This window comes from Neopsephotus bourkii, unplaced genomic scaffold (assembly GCF_033783945.1).
Source record: "Neopsephotus bourkii isolate Nb327-2 ecotype Australia unplaced genomic scaffold, CSIRO-AGI_Nbou_v1 NB_1574, whole genome shotgun sequence".
NCBI classification, from domain to species: domain Eukaryota; kingdom Metazoa; phylum Chordata; class Aves; order Psittaciformes; family Psittacidae; genus Neopsephotus; species Neopsephotus bourkii.
In genome coordinates, this window is record NW_026902050.1 from 4763941 (window position 1) to 4777371 (window position 13431).

Here is a 13431-nt window from a genome sequence, read left to right on the forward strand (position 1 = left end):
GGGTCTCTGTGCAGTCTGGAAAAGTTTTCCAGACCTTTCTGCCAAGGTATGGCAATTTTTTCCTGGCTATGGCTGAGAGTACCTTCTTCCATTAACAGATAGCTCTTGGTTATCGCTGCAGTGTGATGTGTGTGTTGCTAGTTAAGCTGTACCTTTCACTTCATCATTAGTCATATTCTTTCTGTACCTTTTACATACATTAAAGGACAAAAATGGCTTTTCTGGCTCCTCTATTTTTTTTTTTTATAGTAATTGCCCTTTCCTAGTTAGTATGTTGCTGATGCCAGTTTCTTTGTGTGTGTGTCAAAAGCAGCTGTGTGTTTGATAGGCAGATATCACTATTATTCCATGCTTTACATGATTTTTTCCACTCATAATTCATAGCTATGGTGCTTTGATAATGACATTTAAGATCAAACTTTTGTGTTGCATCATTTGATTTCAGTGCTGTAATGGGACAGTGTAGTAATTTGCATTAAACTGTAACTAGTATGTGTTGATGGGGGGTCTACAAAAAGTACAGAATTCGTAGGAAATGGAGCATGGACTGTTTGTTGAGCTTGAAATATTTTCTGTTCCTGTTCAGGCTATTTATCTAATGGAAGAAAATACCTGTGATTTTACAAATAAAAAAATACTTCTGCTTATTAGTATCTGTGGTTGCTACTGGGTTCATGGAGACTGTAAACAGCCTGACAATTCCTCAGATATTTTTCTTCTTTTTTCCCCAATTTCATACTCCATAGGAGTAATTATGTAAAACTGCTATATCAATATAATTTAATTTTTTGTGTGCTTCATTTTTTAGCTGCTGACCACTTTCATACAACAAGTGTATCAGATGGTTAGCAGTAAAAAAAACCAATTCTCATTTCTCTAAGGTATCTAATAGAAAGGTAATTCTGGGCAGGGAGCAAACTGGCAAAAACCTCACTCGTTTTTAAAGTTAAAAGAGTCACTACCATCTCTTACTGAGTTCGTTTTCCCAATTTATACATTTCCACATTTTCTCAAACATTTAGGGTTTTTGGAACAGGTAGATCTATCTTCGGTCAGGACACTGATCCTACCATGGCCTGTATCCGAGTGTATTACTGATTGCTTCTATCAAAGAAGAAACATGGACTCATAAATATCATTTTAACATCTAATCATATAAGCTGATTTATGTCTGAAAATACAGAGGTTTAATTCAAATAGTGCCAGATATGCTTACTATGTTTCTATGCTATTCATATTATTAATTCTTCTCTAAGGTTTTTTTTGTGTGTGTGTTTAACATGGAAAAAATTTTCCTATGTCAGTTTTGAATTTGCCACTCAAATTCTTTGTTTGCTCTGACTGATGTAAGAAGAAGACTATTAATAGAAGTTCTCAATCTCCTTTGTTTTTATTTTGTATTTTTATATTGTATGCTCCTTTGAGGTGTTCTATAATACAAGAAAGTTCTTTATTTTCTGGTTTTAGTTTGGTATTTTGTTGGTGGTTTTTTTTTTAATTGTCTAATGAGGAATAAATGGCTGAAAAGAAATCCAACAATACCTATGCTATACAAACATGTCACATAATCTTTTCCATAATTTGATCAAACTCCATTTAAAAGGTAGCAGGGTTCAGGTTCTTTTTTGATCTTTTCCTGTTGGGATAGATTTGCTAGAATTGGGATGTGAAGTGAAGGCAGGCCACCAACTTACAGAATATATTAAAATGAAATTACATATCTATCCCCTTTGTTTAATTTTTGTCATTTCTGTCTTGTCTTTTCTCATTGCCGATATCCATTGAGGTCTTTTAGCTGTCCACAATGATGCAAAACTTTTTTTTCCTGAATTGATTCTGTTCTTTGAGAAGGCAGGAGGATATATGAGAAGTTACTCTCCGTGTGCATTTATCTGTATTTATCAGCATTATGTTTTATCCCATTCTGTACTGCTATTATCGCTTGATCTGGTTAAACCCGTCTGTCTTCCAGTCTCCCATACCCCTAAATACTGTATTTGCCTGTAAGTTCTATGGAATTCCATCACTCAAGTGTCTTTCCCAGATCCCTGCTGCAACTGTAAAACCAGTCTCCATTTTAATACGGAACAGGTAGCAGTTACTAATACTTGTGAGAAGTTGTGTCCTGTTTTCAGTTGGGATAGAATTTATTTGGTTATTGGTTTATTTGGTTGTGGGTTTTTTTTCTTGTTTTGTGCTTTTATTACTTCTTTTCTTGTGCAGGACTTTTAAATTACAAGCTTTTGGCCCTTCAAGGAAAACACCAGCTTGTCTTTCCAAGCTACTGTGTGAGGAGGTTAAACAGACTCATGAGATGTGGTTGTACTTTCAGTGAAGACACTATTTAGACACTATATTAATGTGATTGCTTTTCTTTTTGCTATGAATGGAGCTCCTCCTTAATCCATGTGAGCTCCATCCTTTTAAAAGCAGAGCTGCTGTCTTTATCCTTGCAAAGCCATTCTGTTCTTCATCCTAACTGCAATCTCAGCTTATGCTTAGTTCCTCTGAGCTCCAGTCTACTTTTACCACTTCAGGCCACCAAGCCCCAGAAGTTCTACCCAAAGCTCTCCCTCAGGCAGTTCCCCATTCCCCATTGCCCTGTCAGCCTTACATGGCTGCTGTCCACTACCTGCAATCTAGAGTCTGAAACAGTTAGAATGCATTTCCAGGCATTTTGTAAATTGCAGGAAGAGTTGTGTAGCTTCAGTGTTGTTTTAATTTTTTTTCTCTATGCAATTCTTCTGGTTTTGAATGAGAAGCAATCCTGACAAGGTTGTGCAAACAAAATCATTTGATAAAGCCTCTAGATGATTTGTGGTCACAGTAACACAGGGGAATTTCTCTTATAGTCTCAGCCTTGCCAAATCTTCTTTTTCTGGAATTCATTGCAAACATTTGCTTTAGGTTTCTGAGCCACTTTGGAAGTATTCCCAGATAGTTCTGGATAGCCGTCTCTTCAGACAAATAGGAAATTTACATTTTGCTATTTCTTTTTCTTGTTATACTTTTTCTTAACCTTTTTTTGAGCTCATCAGCTTGGGAAAAGTTAGATAAATTATAGGGGCAATAGGCTGGAGTTAAGATGGGAGGATGGATTTGTGTTCAATAGGGTTACTTAATTAGAGTTTATTTTCTGAGTCCTTTGGGTATTGTTTTGATTTTGTGTTTTTAAACTGGAATTTTCCTGAGTACATATGCATCAAGAGAAATTTGATCCTGAGGAAATTACATTGTCCTGAGGAGATCGATATTTGACACAGCTACAATTCACGTTTTATTTTCAGTTGCGATATGTGGATGTACTAATATCATCCCCGGAATGTGAGCAGGAGCATACTGTGTTGCCACTGTTATAGTGGCTTTTGGCCATGAATGTGTGAGTAGTCTTCAGCAGGAAACCTGAACACAAACCTTTCCTTCAGAGGCAGAGGTAGGAGTAACATTAAAACATTCCAACTGGTGTAAACATACTGGCTTGCAAAGTTAAAAGATCTATACTTTCAGGGGACTTTTTAATGTTAATACGATGTCGGAAATTTTGGTTTTATCAGTAAGTGGAAAATCCTTTTAAATTACCAACTTGGCTATTTGTGTTAAACAAATTTGATATCCTACAACCTTTCTGTAAGTAGAATGTTGAATTATAATTTCAAGCAGCACGCTTATCTAAGACAGTTAAGGAATGTTGATCATGTTTGCTGTGGGAAGCGTGGCACTTAGGGTTTGTTGCTTATCTCTGTTGGTAGAGATGTAGAGGGATTAAGGACTGCTGTTTTTGTCTTTCTCCAATGCAAAGGTAAAATATTTGTGTAAAAAAAACAAACAACATCCCCCTCCCCCCCAAAAAAAAAGGTTGCTATCACACTAAGGTTTGTTAGGCTTTGATAGAGATGTTGTGAGAGAGAGAAGTCCTGAAGTTCAGTTAAACTCAGTGTCATTAACATGTCTGAAGCTGCCCACCAAGCACATCACTTGCAGCCTGTAGCTACTAGTGGCAAGCAACTTGTGTGTGGTTGTTTTGTTGTTGGTTTTTTTATATACAATAATCGTCAAATTTAAAGTTATCAGACACTGGTTTTAGTGCAGTTTTATTAAAAACTATAGTATTTATGACAGCAGTAGCGATGTAATGCACTGATATACAGCAAAGAAATGAGTTAAGAAGGAAGTGCCACATATTCCTAAAAAAAGCTTGCTTTAAAAGGTGAATACATATAGTAATTTTTTGGCTAGAGATATTAATAACAATTATTAATAATATGGATATTTCTATTTCATGGTATTCTATAAAATACCATAGTTTTCTAAAGCATAATTCCAGTGTGTTACCAAACACATTTTGACAATGAGATGTTACAGTTGTTGTTAGGGGTGCTTGACATGCCTTGTGTCATTTCGCTGTGTGGAAAATTCCTTTCTTGCTTTTACAGTTTGTGGTCAGCTTCATCAACTGGTACTATAAGTACTTGGTACTGTTTATTTATTGTTTTTACACTGTTTTGAATTCTGTTGCTTTTGTGTTATACTTAAAACCATAAGGAAAGTCTGAGAGTTTCTTTTCAGCCTGTGCTCAACATGACCAATCATTTTATTGTATTTAAGTTTCCTGATGGTCTTTCTGAATTTTGTCACATAATGGTCTTCTAAATCAATACTAACCTCCAGTAGCTGGTCTTTCTCACACATTGCTTGTTTGACGGTCTAATTGTGATTTTTCAGGCAAATTCATCTTTGTCTATTTTCCTAGAGCATTGGCCTCCTCCACCAGATGGACAAAAGCTTTTTGGAGCCAAGCTAGTCACCTTTATTAAAGAGCCCTTAATCCATTCATTGTTTAGGGCATATTGATTGATAGCAGAAAGGCATCTGCATTGAGTTCTCTTGTGGGTATACCAATGTCCATGAAGCAATTATCAGTTACTGCTAGAGCTGCAGCCAGGGCAAAGGGGAAGATGCCTGCAAAGCAACTGCATGTGCAGTTTCCAGTAGGATATTGCTAAGTAAAAGAAGAATTTTAATTGAACCTACTTTACACCAACAAGACACATTCATACCTATATGAGAGGAGTGGGAAAAGACATTTTGAGTTGTTTGGAGCATTTCAGAGTAGGGGGCTCAATTATGTTGATACAGGTGGAGTTTCATGCTTAGTGCTGAGAGGCATAACTTGTCCTGCTGCTCGCTGCATTCTCTTCTCCATCTGGAGCCTAGTTTAATACTTGTTCTTTCAGGGAATTATTTTGGTGTGGTGATGCTGGATGTTGCCACTGTGGGCTTTGAATATGGTTATAACTGTAAGTGAAGCATCTCTTTCTCTAGTATTTAGTGCTAAACAGACTGTTCCATGGCCAAAAAGAAGAGAGATCCTTTTCTTTGAGGGATTCAGGTGTTTGTGTTACGTGTCTAACTAGATAAATGTTATAAGAATAGAATATTGTATCTCTCAACCAGTCCCTTAGCATTTGAGACACACTTGAGTCTTACAGAAAAAGGCTGCATTAGAAGTGCATCAGCTCAGGCTGCAGCCTGGGAGGATGCTCATGGAAACTGCTCAGGCTGTGGGGATGCACACAAGGCCAGGTGGTATTTTACATAGAACACTTTTCCTTCTCTAAGTTCTACTGCTGGGTTGTTGTTTTTTTTTTTGTTGGGTTTTTTTGTGTGTGTGTTTTGGTTTTTGTTGTTGTTGTTGTTTTGTTTGGTTGGTTTTGTTTTGTTTTGTTTTTTATCTAAAGTAGGAATGGAGAACCCACAAACCCAAGTACGACTTTTCTGTATCTTAGAAAGTTAGGCAGGTTTTATCTGGATGGAAAGCAGACCTTTTTCTTCCTCTTCTTTCTGTCCTCTAGTGACGTATTTAATATGCCAAAACATGTTGTAGTAATTAATTCGCTCCAAAAGGAAGAAATGTGAAGATACTTTTACAATAGTCAAAATTTTCTTGACCACCAAGATTAGTGGTCAGCTCTAATGGTAGCATTGGTATAGTAGTTATAATAATAAATTTTTCCCAACAATTTGGGGTTTGTGCAAACAGCTAGCAAAATTCAAAACTAAAAATATTAGACCTCTACAACTAAAATGTGGATCTTCCTTTCTCAATCTGCAGATAATGTAAAATCTTTCAGATTGCATACAAATGAAAGGAGCAGTCTGTAAATTCTTGTGGTAGAAATAGAATTGTTCTGTGTCACCAGAACAATTTTGTTAGCCAATCTTAATAGGTATAGATACAATGTAAAACAAATTATTAGTAAATAAAAAACCCCTAAGCTCCTAAAAGCAGAATGTGGAGGGGTTATGAATCAGTAGAAGGTGGCTGTTTTTTAGAGCTTGTAATTTGTAGTAATATGACATCAATCCTACTGTAAAAATCTGTTTGAGCATAATGCAGTCTGATATATCTTTGGTTGAAAGAGATTTTGAGACAAGCTCACTCTCTTCCCCTACAGAGCATTATCAGATGGGACCATTATTAATGAGGAGCTTTGCCTAATTACCTTGATTAGTATTTTTATGACTAATGGGGTGAACCTGGGAGGGTGCAAACTTAGATTGATTACAAGAAACCAAAAAAGTTCTAGTAGCAGTACCTGTCTAGAAGAGTTCTCAAAGCTGAACAGTGACACCAGGCATTTCCATCATGTTTTGTTTTTAATGCAGAGCAGAAACCTCCCAAACTTTTCAGATGCTTACAGAAATAATCAACTTCTGAACTCCGTGACAAATGTTGTTTGTGTATAAATTTAACTGTGAAAACGTTTGAGTGGCTTCAAAATTAGAGGGGTGGCAAGCACATTGGACACAGTAAAACATCACTTGGAATAATTAGCATAGTGGGTACACAGCCAACAATATGTTCCTCAACCCAACAGATGTGAAGAAATACCTTAAGGAGAGGAAAAAGTCAAAACAGATAACAGAAGTGTGAAAAACTTACCATAGTAATCATGTTAAAAGCTGATTCTGAGAATGCTTATGTATTTTTGTGTAATGGGGTCACCAAGGTGCTGGGGAAGATTTGCTGTTGGAGGACTGGGAAAAGAGCCGGAGGTGGGCTTCAGCCTGGCCACAGTTGCAGGTGCTCAGGTTGGTCAGGCTGCTGGAGAGCTGCCTTGTGGGGATGGTCTTTCTTGTTAATTCCAAAAATTTACCTGAGAGTTTCTAACTTAAATATACGAGTACTCATTTCAGTCTGGAAGTTGCTTTGGATGGCGTGTAAGCACAGTGTCACTCACAGAGGTGAGAGCTTCCTATTGGCAATGACAGGACTGTAGTCGGTAATGTGTGACCTTGCATGTTGAATGTACAAACAGTTATGACGATTTTATAAATCTTCTCTTTTCAGACTCCTGCTGAACAGGCCAAAGCTAGATTACAGCTGGTTCTTGAGGCAGCTGGTAAGTGTGGCTGTTGTAAGTAAAATTATATTCTTCAAAATGTGTTTAACTTTTCTGTTTGGCAAATGCCAAGCCCCTTTCTCCATAGCTCACTTCAATTTCTAGTTAAGATGAAAGTGGTGTGCATCACCATTGGCATTTAGTAAATCCTTTTAAGGAGATAAAAATAAGTATTTTTTGTTCGCTGTTCGGAACCAGCACTCAGATTTCATGTGTTTCTCCTCTTGCTGCTGCTGCTACTGAGACTTATTCTGTGCTCTCAAAAATTTGTTGTTTTTTTTTTATTTATTTATTTTTTAGCACTGAACTGAATTAGTACATGTATATATTTGTATTTATTTATTTGAAGTGGTAGCTGAAATATGTAGTAAGCTTTCCAAAAGGCTGAGACTAAGAGGCTAGTCTACATATTAATTCTCCATGGAGAGAAGCATTCCTATGTTGTCCAGGGCTAGTAAGAAGGAAGGCAAATTGTATATCTTGGTAACTGTTTTTAATTTTGCATTAATTTAACTAATTTAAAGAAAAATTGGAGAAATCCTGTAGTTCAGTGGAAGATCTAAAACTTTAAAGTAACTGTCCTATTGTACCAAAGATGAGAAAATCATTCCTTTTATCCTGCCTTTTTTGCAAATGTTGTGTTGAAGTCCATGTTACTGATCAGAGACATGGTTGTTCCCAAATGGAGAGAAGTTCCACTTGTTTGGTTTATTTTTACTAATATAATAGTGTTCAGTCTGCAGCTTTGACATGCACTGCGTCATTTTTCCCCTGTTGGAAATTGCTGTGGATTTCAGCTATGGTGTAACTTAGGCCAGGGTCCATTTTGCTATTTGCCACCGTAGGTTGCATGCCTTTGTGGTGATATGCTGTATCAGGATGCTTGCTCTTCACTGGCTTTGATGCAGAGGCTTTTGTCCTCTCTTCACTCAGTCTCCAAATGGTTATTTACATGAGCTGCATGTGGCTTCATGCACTTGCAGTGCAGTTGTGAAAACTTTACTCAAAAATCTTACACTGTAGTAGGGCTGTGGTAATTAAAAAAAAAAATATAAATTCATAACAATCCTTTTATATAACATTGCTGGAAGTTCTTTAGATACTTGCATTTGTCTTCAAAATGTTAAAATGATGATTTAGCTCTGAAGTGGTAGGCTGTGGTGAGCTTTGTGATCCTAATTAATTTCTTTTTCTTTTTTTCTTTTTTTTCCATTAGAACTTTGTCAGTTTGTCATGCAAAAAGGAAAGCTTTCAGTATTTCATATGCATTGTTATAAAAACGTTTTTGTTTTAGTTCAGCTTTCATCTCTCATATATATATGTATACACACACACTTTTAACTTAGAAACAGCAACTTCCAATAAATACCTTTTTTTTATTTCTTTATCTTATGGAAACCTTCTGTTCTAAGGAATACCGATCTTCTCACATTGTTTGCTCTTGTTCATTTTGCTTTGGGTTTGGTTTTGGGTTTTTTTTTTTTAATGCATCTAGCCTTTTGTATTGTGTAGCTTCAGATGCATTCATTCTTCTCCATAACTTTTAATAAATCTTTGACGCATATAATTATAAAAGAGATGTGACAGTACTGACCTAAAAAAGCACAATTCTTATATACTACTCACATCTATCACACCTTATTTTTTAATTTAACACCAGAGAAATGTATAAAAGATATCTGTGGGTTGTATATCATCATGACCTAGGTCCCCAAAATTTTTGAAAATATATAAAAGGTCTATGACATTGTTAATTTCAAATATTCACAACTGAAGTCTGAAACTTAGATTGAATTTGGAAGCTGTTTATAAATAACTCAAGAGAGTTAATCTCTTCGTTTCTCTTACCATCCAAAAATACAGAAAGAAGTTATTTCCTGGCTTTATATAAATCTTGGCGATCTCAGGCATTTGAGATCATTCCCCCTCCTTCTTCACCCATCCTATATTCATCAATTAAATTGAATTTTTATTAAATTAGTGTGAAAGGAGTGTTGGAAATGTTAATAATGTTGTTTCAATATATTTTTGTGTGTTTACTCATTGCAAAATCAGTACTTTTTTTCATCTTTAAGGAAAAAACAAAAAAACTGCCTTAGACTGTGACTGAGCAGCTTTTCAAGGAGTTCACAATCAACAGGTTTATGTCAATTACGTTGCTGTTGTAGTATGATGTTGTAGGATTGAATTAGAATATAATGTAAATTTAAATCTGTACTTTAGCAATAATGAACAAAGCTTTTTACATATGCAGTGCTTGATAAAGGACCCATCCCAAACTTGTGAATTAAGTTGTAGAGTATCTGACATTACTGTGGGATTGGAGCAATTCCCAGGTGTGGAAAAAAGTTGTACTTTATTCAAAATGTACCGTCTACGTTTTAATGGTTGTTAATAACTCTGTGCTCCTCTATGGTTTGGCCAAACAAAGCAATCTTACCTTCTACAATGGCTCAAAATTGTTCAGGAGCAAGTCGTTAGTATTGGTTCTTGTTTAATTTGCAACTTCTCTGAGTACCTGGTACTTACATAGAATTTGATGTGTGGGCTTAAGTTCAGGTGTTTTCTTCAAATATGGCACAGTAACAAATACATATTTGTATGCAGTATACGTATTTTTTAAGAGAAGGCATTTGGGCTGTTGCTCTATCAGAGAGTGGAATGTCTGAGGATATTTTGTCCAAATTTAAAAGGAGGAGTTCCCAACGTTTCTTCAAGCATAGGAAATGTCAGTCCAAAAGCTGGTTGCACTCTGTTCATGTGGTTTAGCTGGTAAAACAGTTAACCTGGCTTTCATGCCAAGTACCACAGGCAATGGGATGAGCTACAAGAGGCACTTTATAAGGAGCCTGATTTCCAAAAGTATTTAGGTACAAAAAAGTTTAGATGGTCCTTGTTTTGCAATATTCTTCTTCTAGTGTTTCAGTGAACTATTTACATGTTAGAGTTGTCATCTCAGTCTGAAGATCATAGAATCACTTAGGTTGGAAAAGACGCTTAAGATTATCAGGTCCTGGCACTGCCAAGTCCATCCCTAAATCATGGCCCCAAGTGCCACATCTACAGGTATTTAAAACACCTCCAGCGGTGGTGACTCCAACACTTCCCTGGGCAGCCAGTTCCAATGCTTGACAACCCTTTCAGTGAAGAAAATTTTCCTAACATTTAATTCAAAGATGTTTGTGTGTATCTTTTTTTTTTTTGTTTTCCTTCACTTCACATCAACCTATTGACATGGAAATTCTGGCTTTATCCCTGTGGCTTTATAAGCGAGAGAAAGTGGTGTATTGAAATACACTAATAATGTTATCAATTTACAGAATATAGGTTTGAAAGTGCTTTCAGTATGTCAGCCTTTTTAAGTCCTGTCCTAGTACAATGGCCATAGTTTTAAAAAAGTTAATTATACATTACAGTGTTCCCTTTGCTCTTCACTGCTTTCTTCATTACCAGAGATGCTCGATTTCAGGGAAGGCAGGTCCAGTGGCCAACTGATAAGCTTCAGTGGGAATTAAAGATAATTAGTATCTTGTGGAAGTCTGCTTTTAGAATCTTAAAGATTAATTTAGGACATAACAACTGATTTCTCTGAAAGACAAAGTAAACCATACTCTTTTTAATTGGAATTTTATTCCTGGTGTGTTTTGGTAATGGGAATTGTGACTTCTGTTGTCTTGTGGGAGAGCTGGTAAAATATGAAATATTCACCCCTATATGGAGGGGAGGATGGAGAAGATGGTCACTTTTACGCTCAGGTAATACAGTGCTGTCAGCAAGTTGTGTCTCCAAGCCCTTCATTCATCATTCATGCTGACTTTGCTATGCACTTTCTTAATTTTTTTTTTTTAATGTAATGTTAAAGTCTTTGTTCTCATTAAGCAGTACAATACTTGCAGATACCGAAGCACTCTGCTTTAATTTATAAGGCAACCGAGTTTTGATTTATAAAAATTGTCATTCATTCAGTAGAAATTGTTGGTCTGGGCTATAAATTTATGTTTGCACAACTTTATTTACTTACATTTCATAATATTGAAGTATCAGAAAGCCTTTTTATCATCCTCTAACATTATCACAGCAACTTGCCACGTTTGAGCAGATGTTAAGCAGGCAATAGTTGAATGTTAATTTTGAGAGGGTGGTATGTTTAAGCCTATCTGAAGTATGTTGCATGTGGGCCTTCCAGACTTAGCTACAATGCTTTGTCTCGGGAGAATTTTAAAGCTAAACCTCTTTCTTTTTGTCACTCTATATGGACTCTCTCAAGTCAGTATAAAGCAGATCATCCCTAGGCTAAAGCTCTTCAGCTTTTGTTATTGGGCTCTGTAGACCTGTAATTAGGCCTCCTGGCAGGCCTTGCAGGCCGGTTAATGGTCATATGGAGTTTCTGTGAGGCAGACTGGCTTTGTATAAATCCTTCGTAGGGATACGTTCATGGGTCACTTCCTACCAGGACCAGGCTTTGTGCTGCTGCCCCACGGGCTGACAGGGAGCAGGTTCCCTTGACCATCGATAGCTCAGTTTGCAGTGCACAATCTACCCGGCTAATCCCCAGTGTAAACAGAGGATTTAGCTGAGCTTCTGTCACTTACAGTTGCCAAACCACTTGGGTGTCTGTGATTTCTTTCCCAGACTTCATTACCAAGAGATGGAGAAGCACAGAAGATTTGAGCTGGGGTTTTGTGCTAAACATTTGCTTGCTCATATTGCTTATTTTAAGGAAAAAGTTTGCCCTGCTTCGAATCCTGCCTTGCTAAAACCTATAAACTTAACCAAAAATGTCAAAACTTTAAAGCTGGTTAATTTCAGCTGTGAATTGTTGTATGGCACCCATGTTTTCTCATAAAGATTAAAATATGGGTAAAGATTCAAAAAATGTAAATGCAGTGATATGAGAAATAGCATGTGGATATTTCAAGTTATCAATATTGCTGCCTTTACTAAAGGAGCCTGAAAATTTTTCTATGGTGATAAGCAGATATTTCTTACTCTCCATATAAAGACGATGACAAAAGGCAATTGATCTGGATTTTCAAAGGTCTAGAGTTGAAATAAGTGACTGATCTATTTTTGGAATCTGCATTTCAATCTATCGCTGAAAGAGCATTCAAGAGTAGAGTGGTTTTGTGCAAAGAATTCTTGACGGAGTTTATTTAAAGAAAACTTCAGAACTGAGACACTAACATGACGTTAGCAATATGCGGTAAAAATTGATGAATACAAATTGTAATCATTTAACATTTATCAGATCTGTTTGGCAGCTATTCTGGATATTGGATATTTAACTCATTATATTTGAATGATACTGTCATATTGCTCCCTTTAATTTCGTACCGTACATCTTTATTACATTTTACATATTCCTTAAAGAGAAAATAATTGAAGATGAAAAGTACTTTGGCCTTAGCTGTTGTAAAAAATGGAACTGTTTTATAATACATGTTATTGGGGAGAAAATCCTAATTTGCACTTGGTGCCTGATAAATAGTCAAATATTCTCCACTTTCTGGTATCAAAATGGCTCGTAACAGATGTGGCTGAAAGGACCACATACGTAGACTGTATGATTTTAGTCTGGTGGAACTAATAGGATCACTTGCTACTTTATGGATTCTTGCTTTTCTTTTACTTTAATAAAAACTGTTTAGTTAAATAGGATGGCCTCTATTTTCCTTATTTTCTAACTATGCAAAGTAGTAAGGCAGGCAGATGGCAACAAGTATGAAAAATTTCCTTTTATTTGTGCTCATTTTTAAATGCTAAATTTATAAAATGTTTATGGATTTCTTAGTTTGATTATTTTTTCTTTTGATTTTGCTATTTGTGTTCTTTCCACTGAAAAACTTAGTTTGAATTTCTAATTATGAAGACACCTTTAGAAGGATGATAATGTGTTGGAATATATGCATAAGGGATGAAATAATACATTAAATATTTTACCTGATTCATGGAAATTTAAAAATAGCTACTAAAATAATGCTTTCCCCAGAAATTCTAAGAATTTGAACTTACATCAAGCTTAAAAGTT

The 13431-nt window shown here is 36.0% G+C and overlaps 1 protein-coding gene across 2 annotated transcripts in view; it reads left to right on the top strand.

Annotated features, from left to right (window-relative positions):
* RSRC1 (arginine and serine rich coiled-coil 1) overlaps positions 1–13431 on the top strand; it is a 168945-nt gene that overhangs the window by 79186 nt on the left and 76328 nt on the right. For both annotated transcript variants that reach the window (XM_061371629.1, XM_061371630.1), the window contains one exon: positions 7352–7403. In XM_061371629.1, the coding sequence (XP_061227613.1) occupies positions 7352–7403 (52 nt within the window). The remainder of the gene's footprint in view (positions 1–7351; positions 7404–13431) is intronic.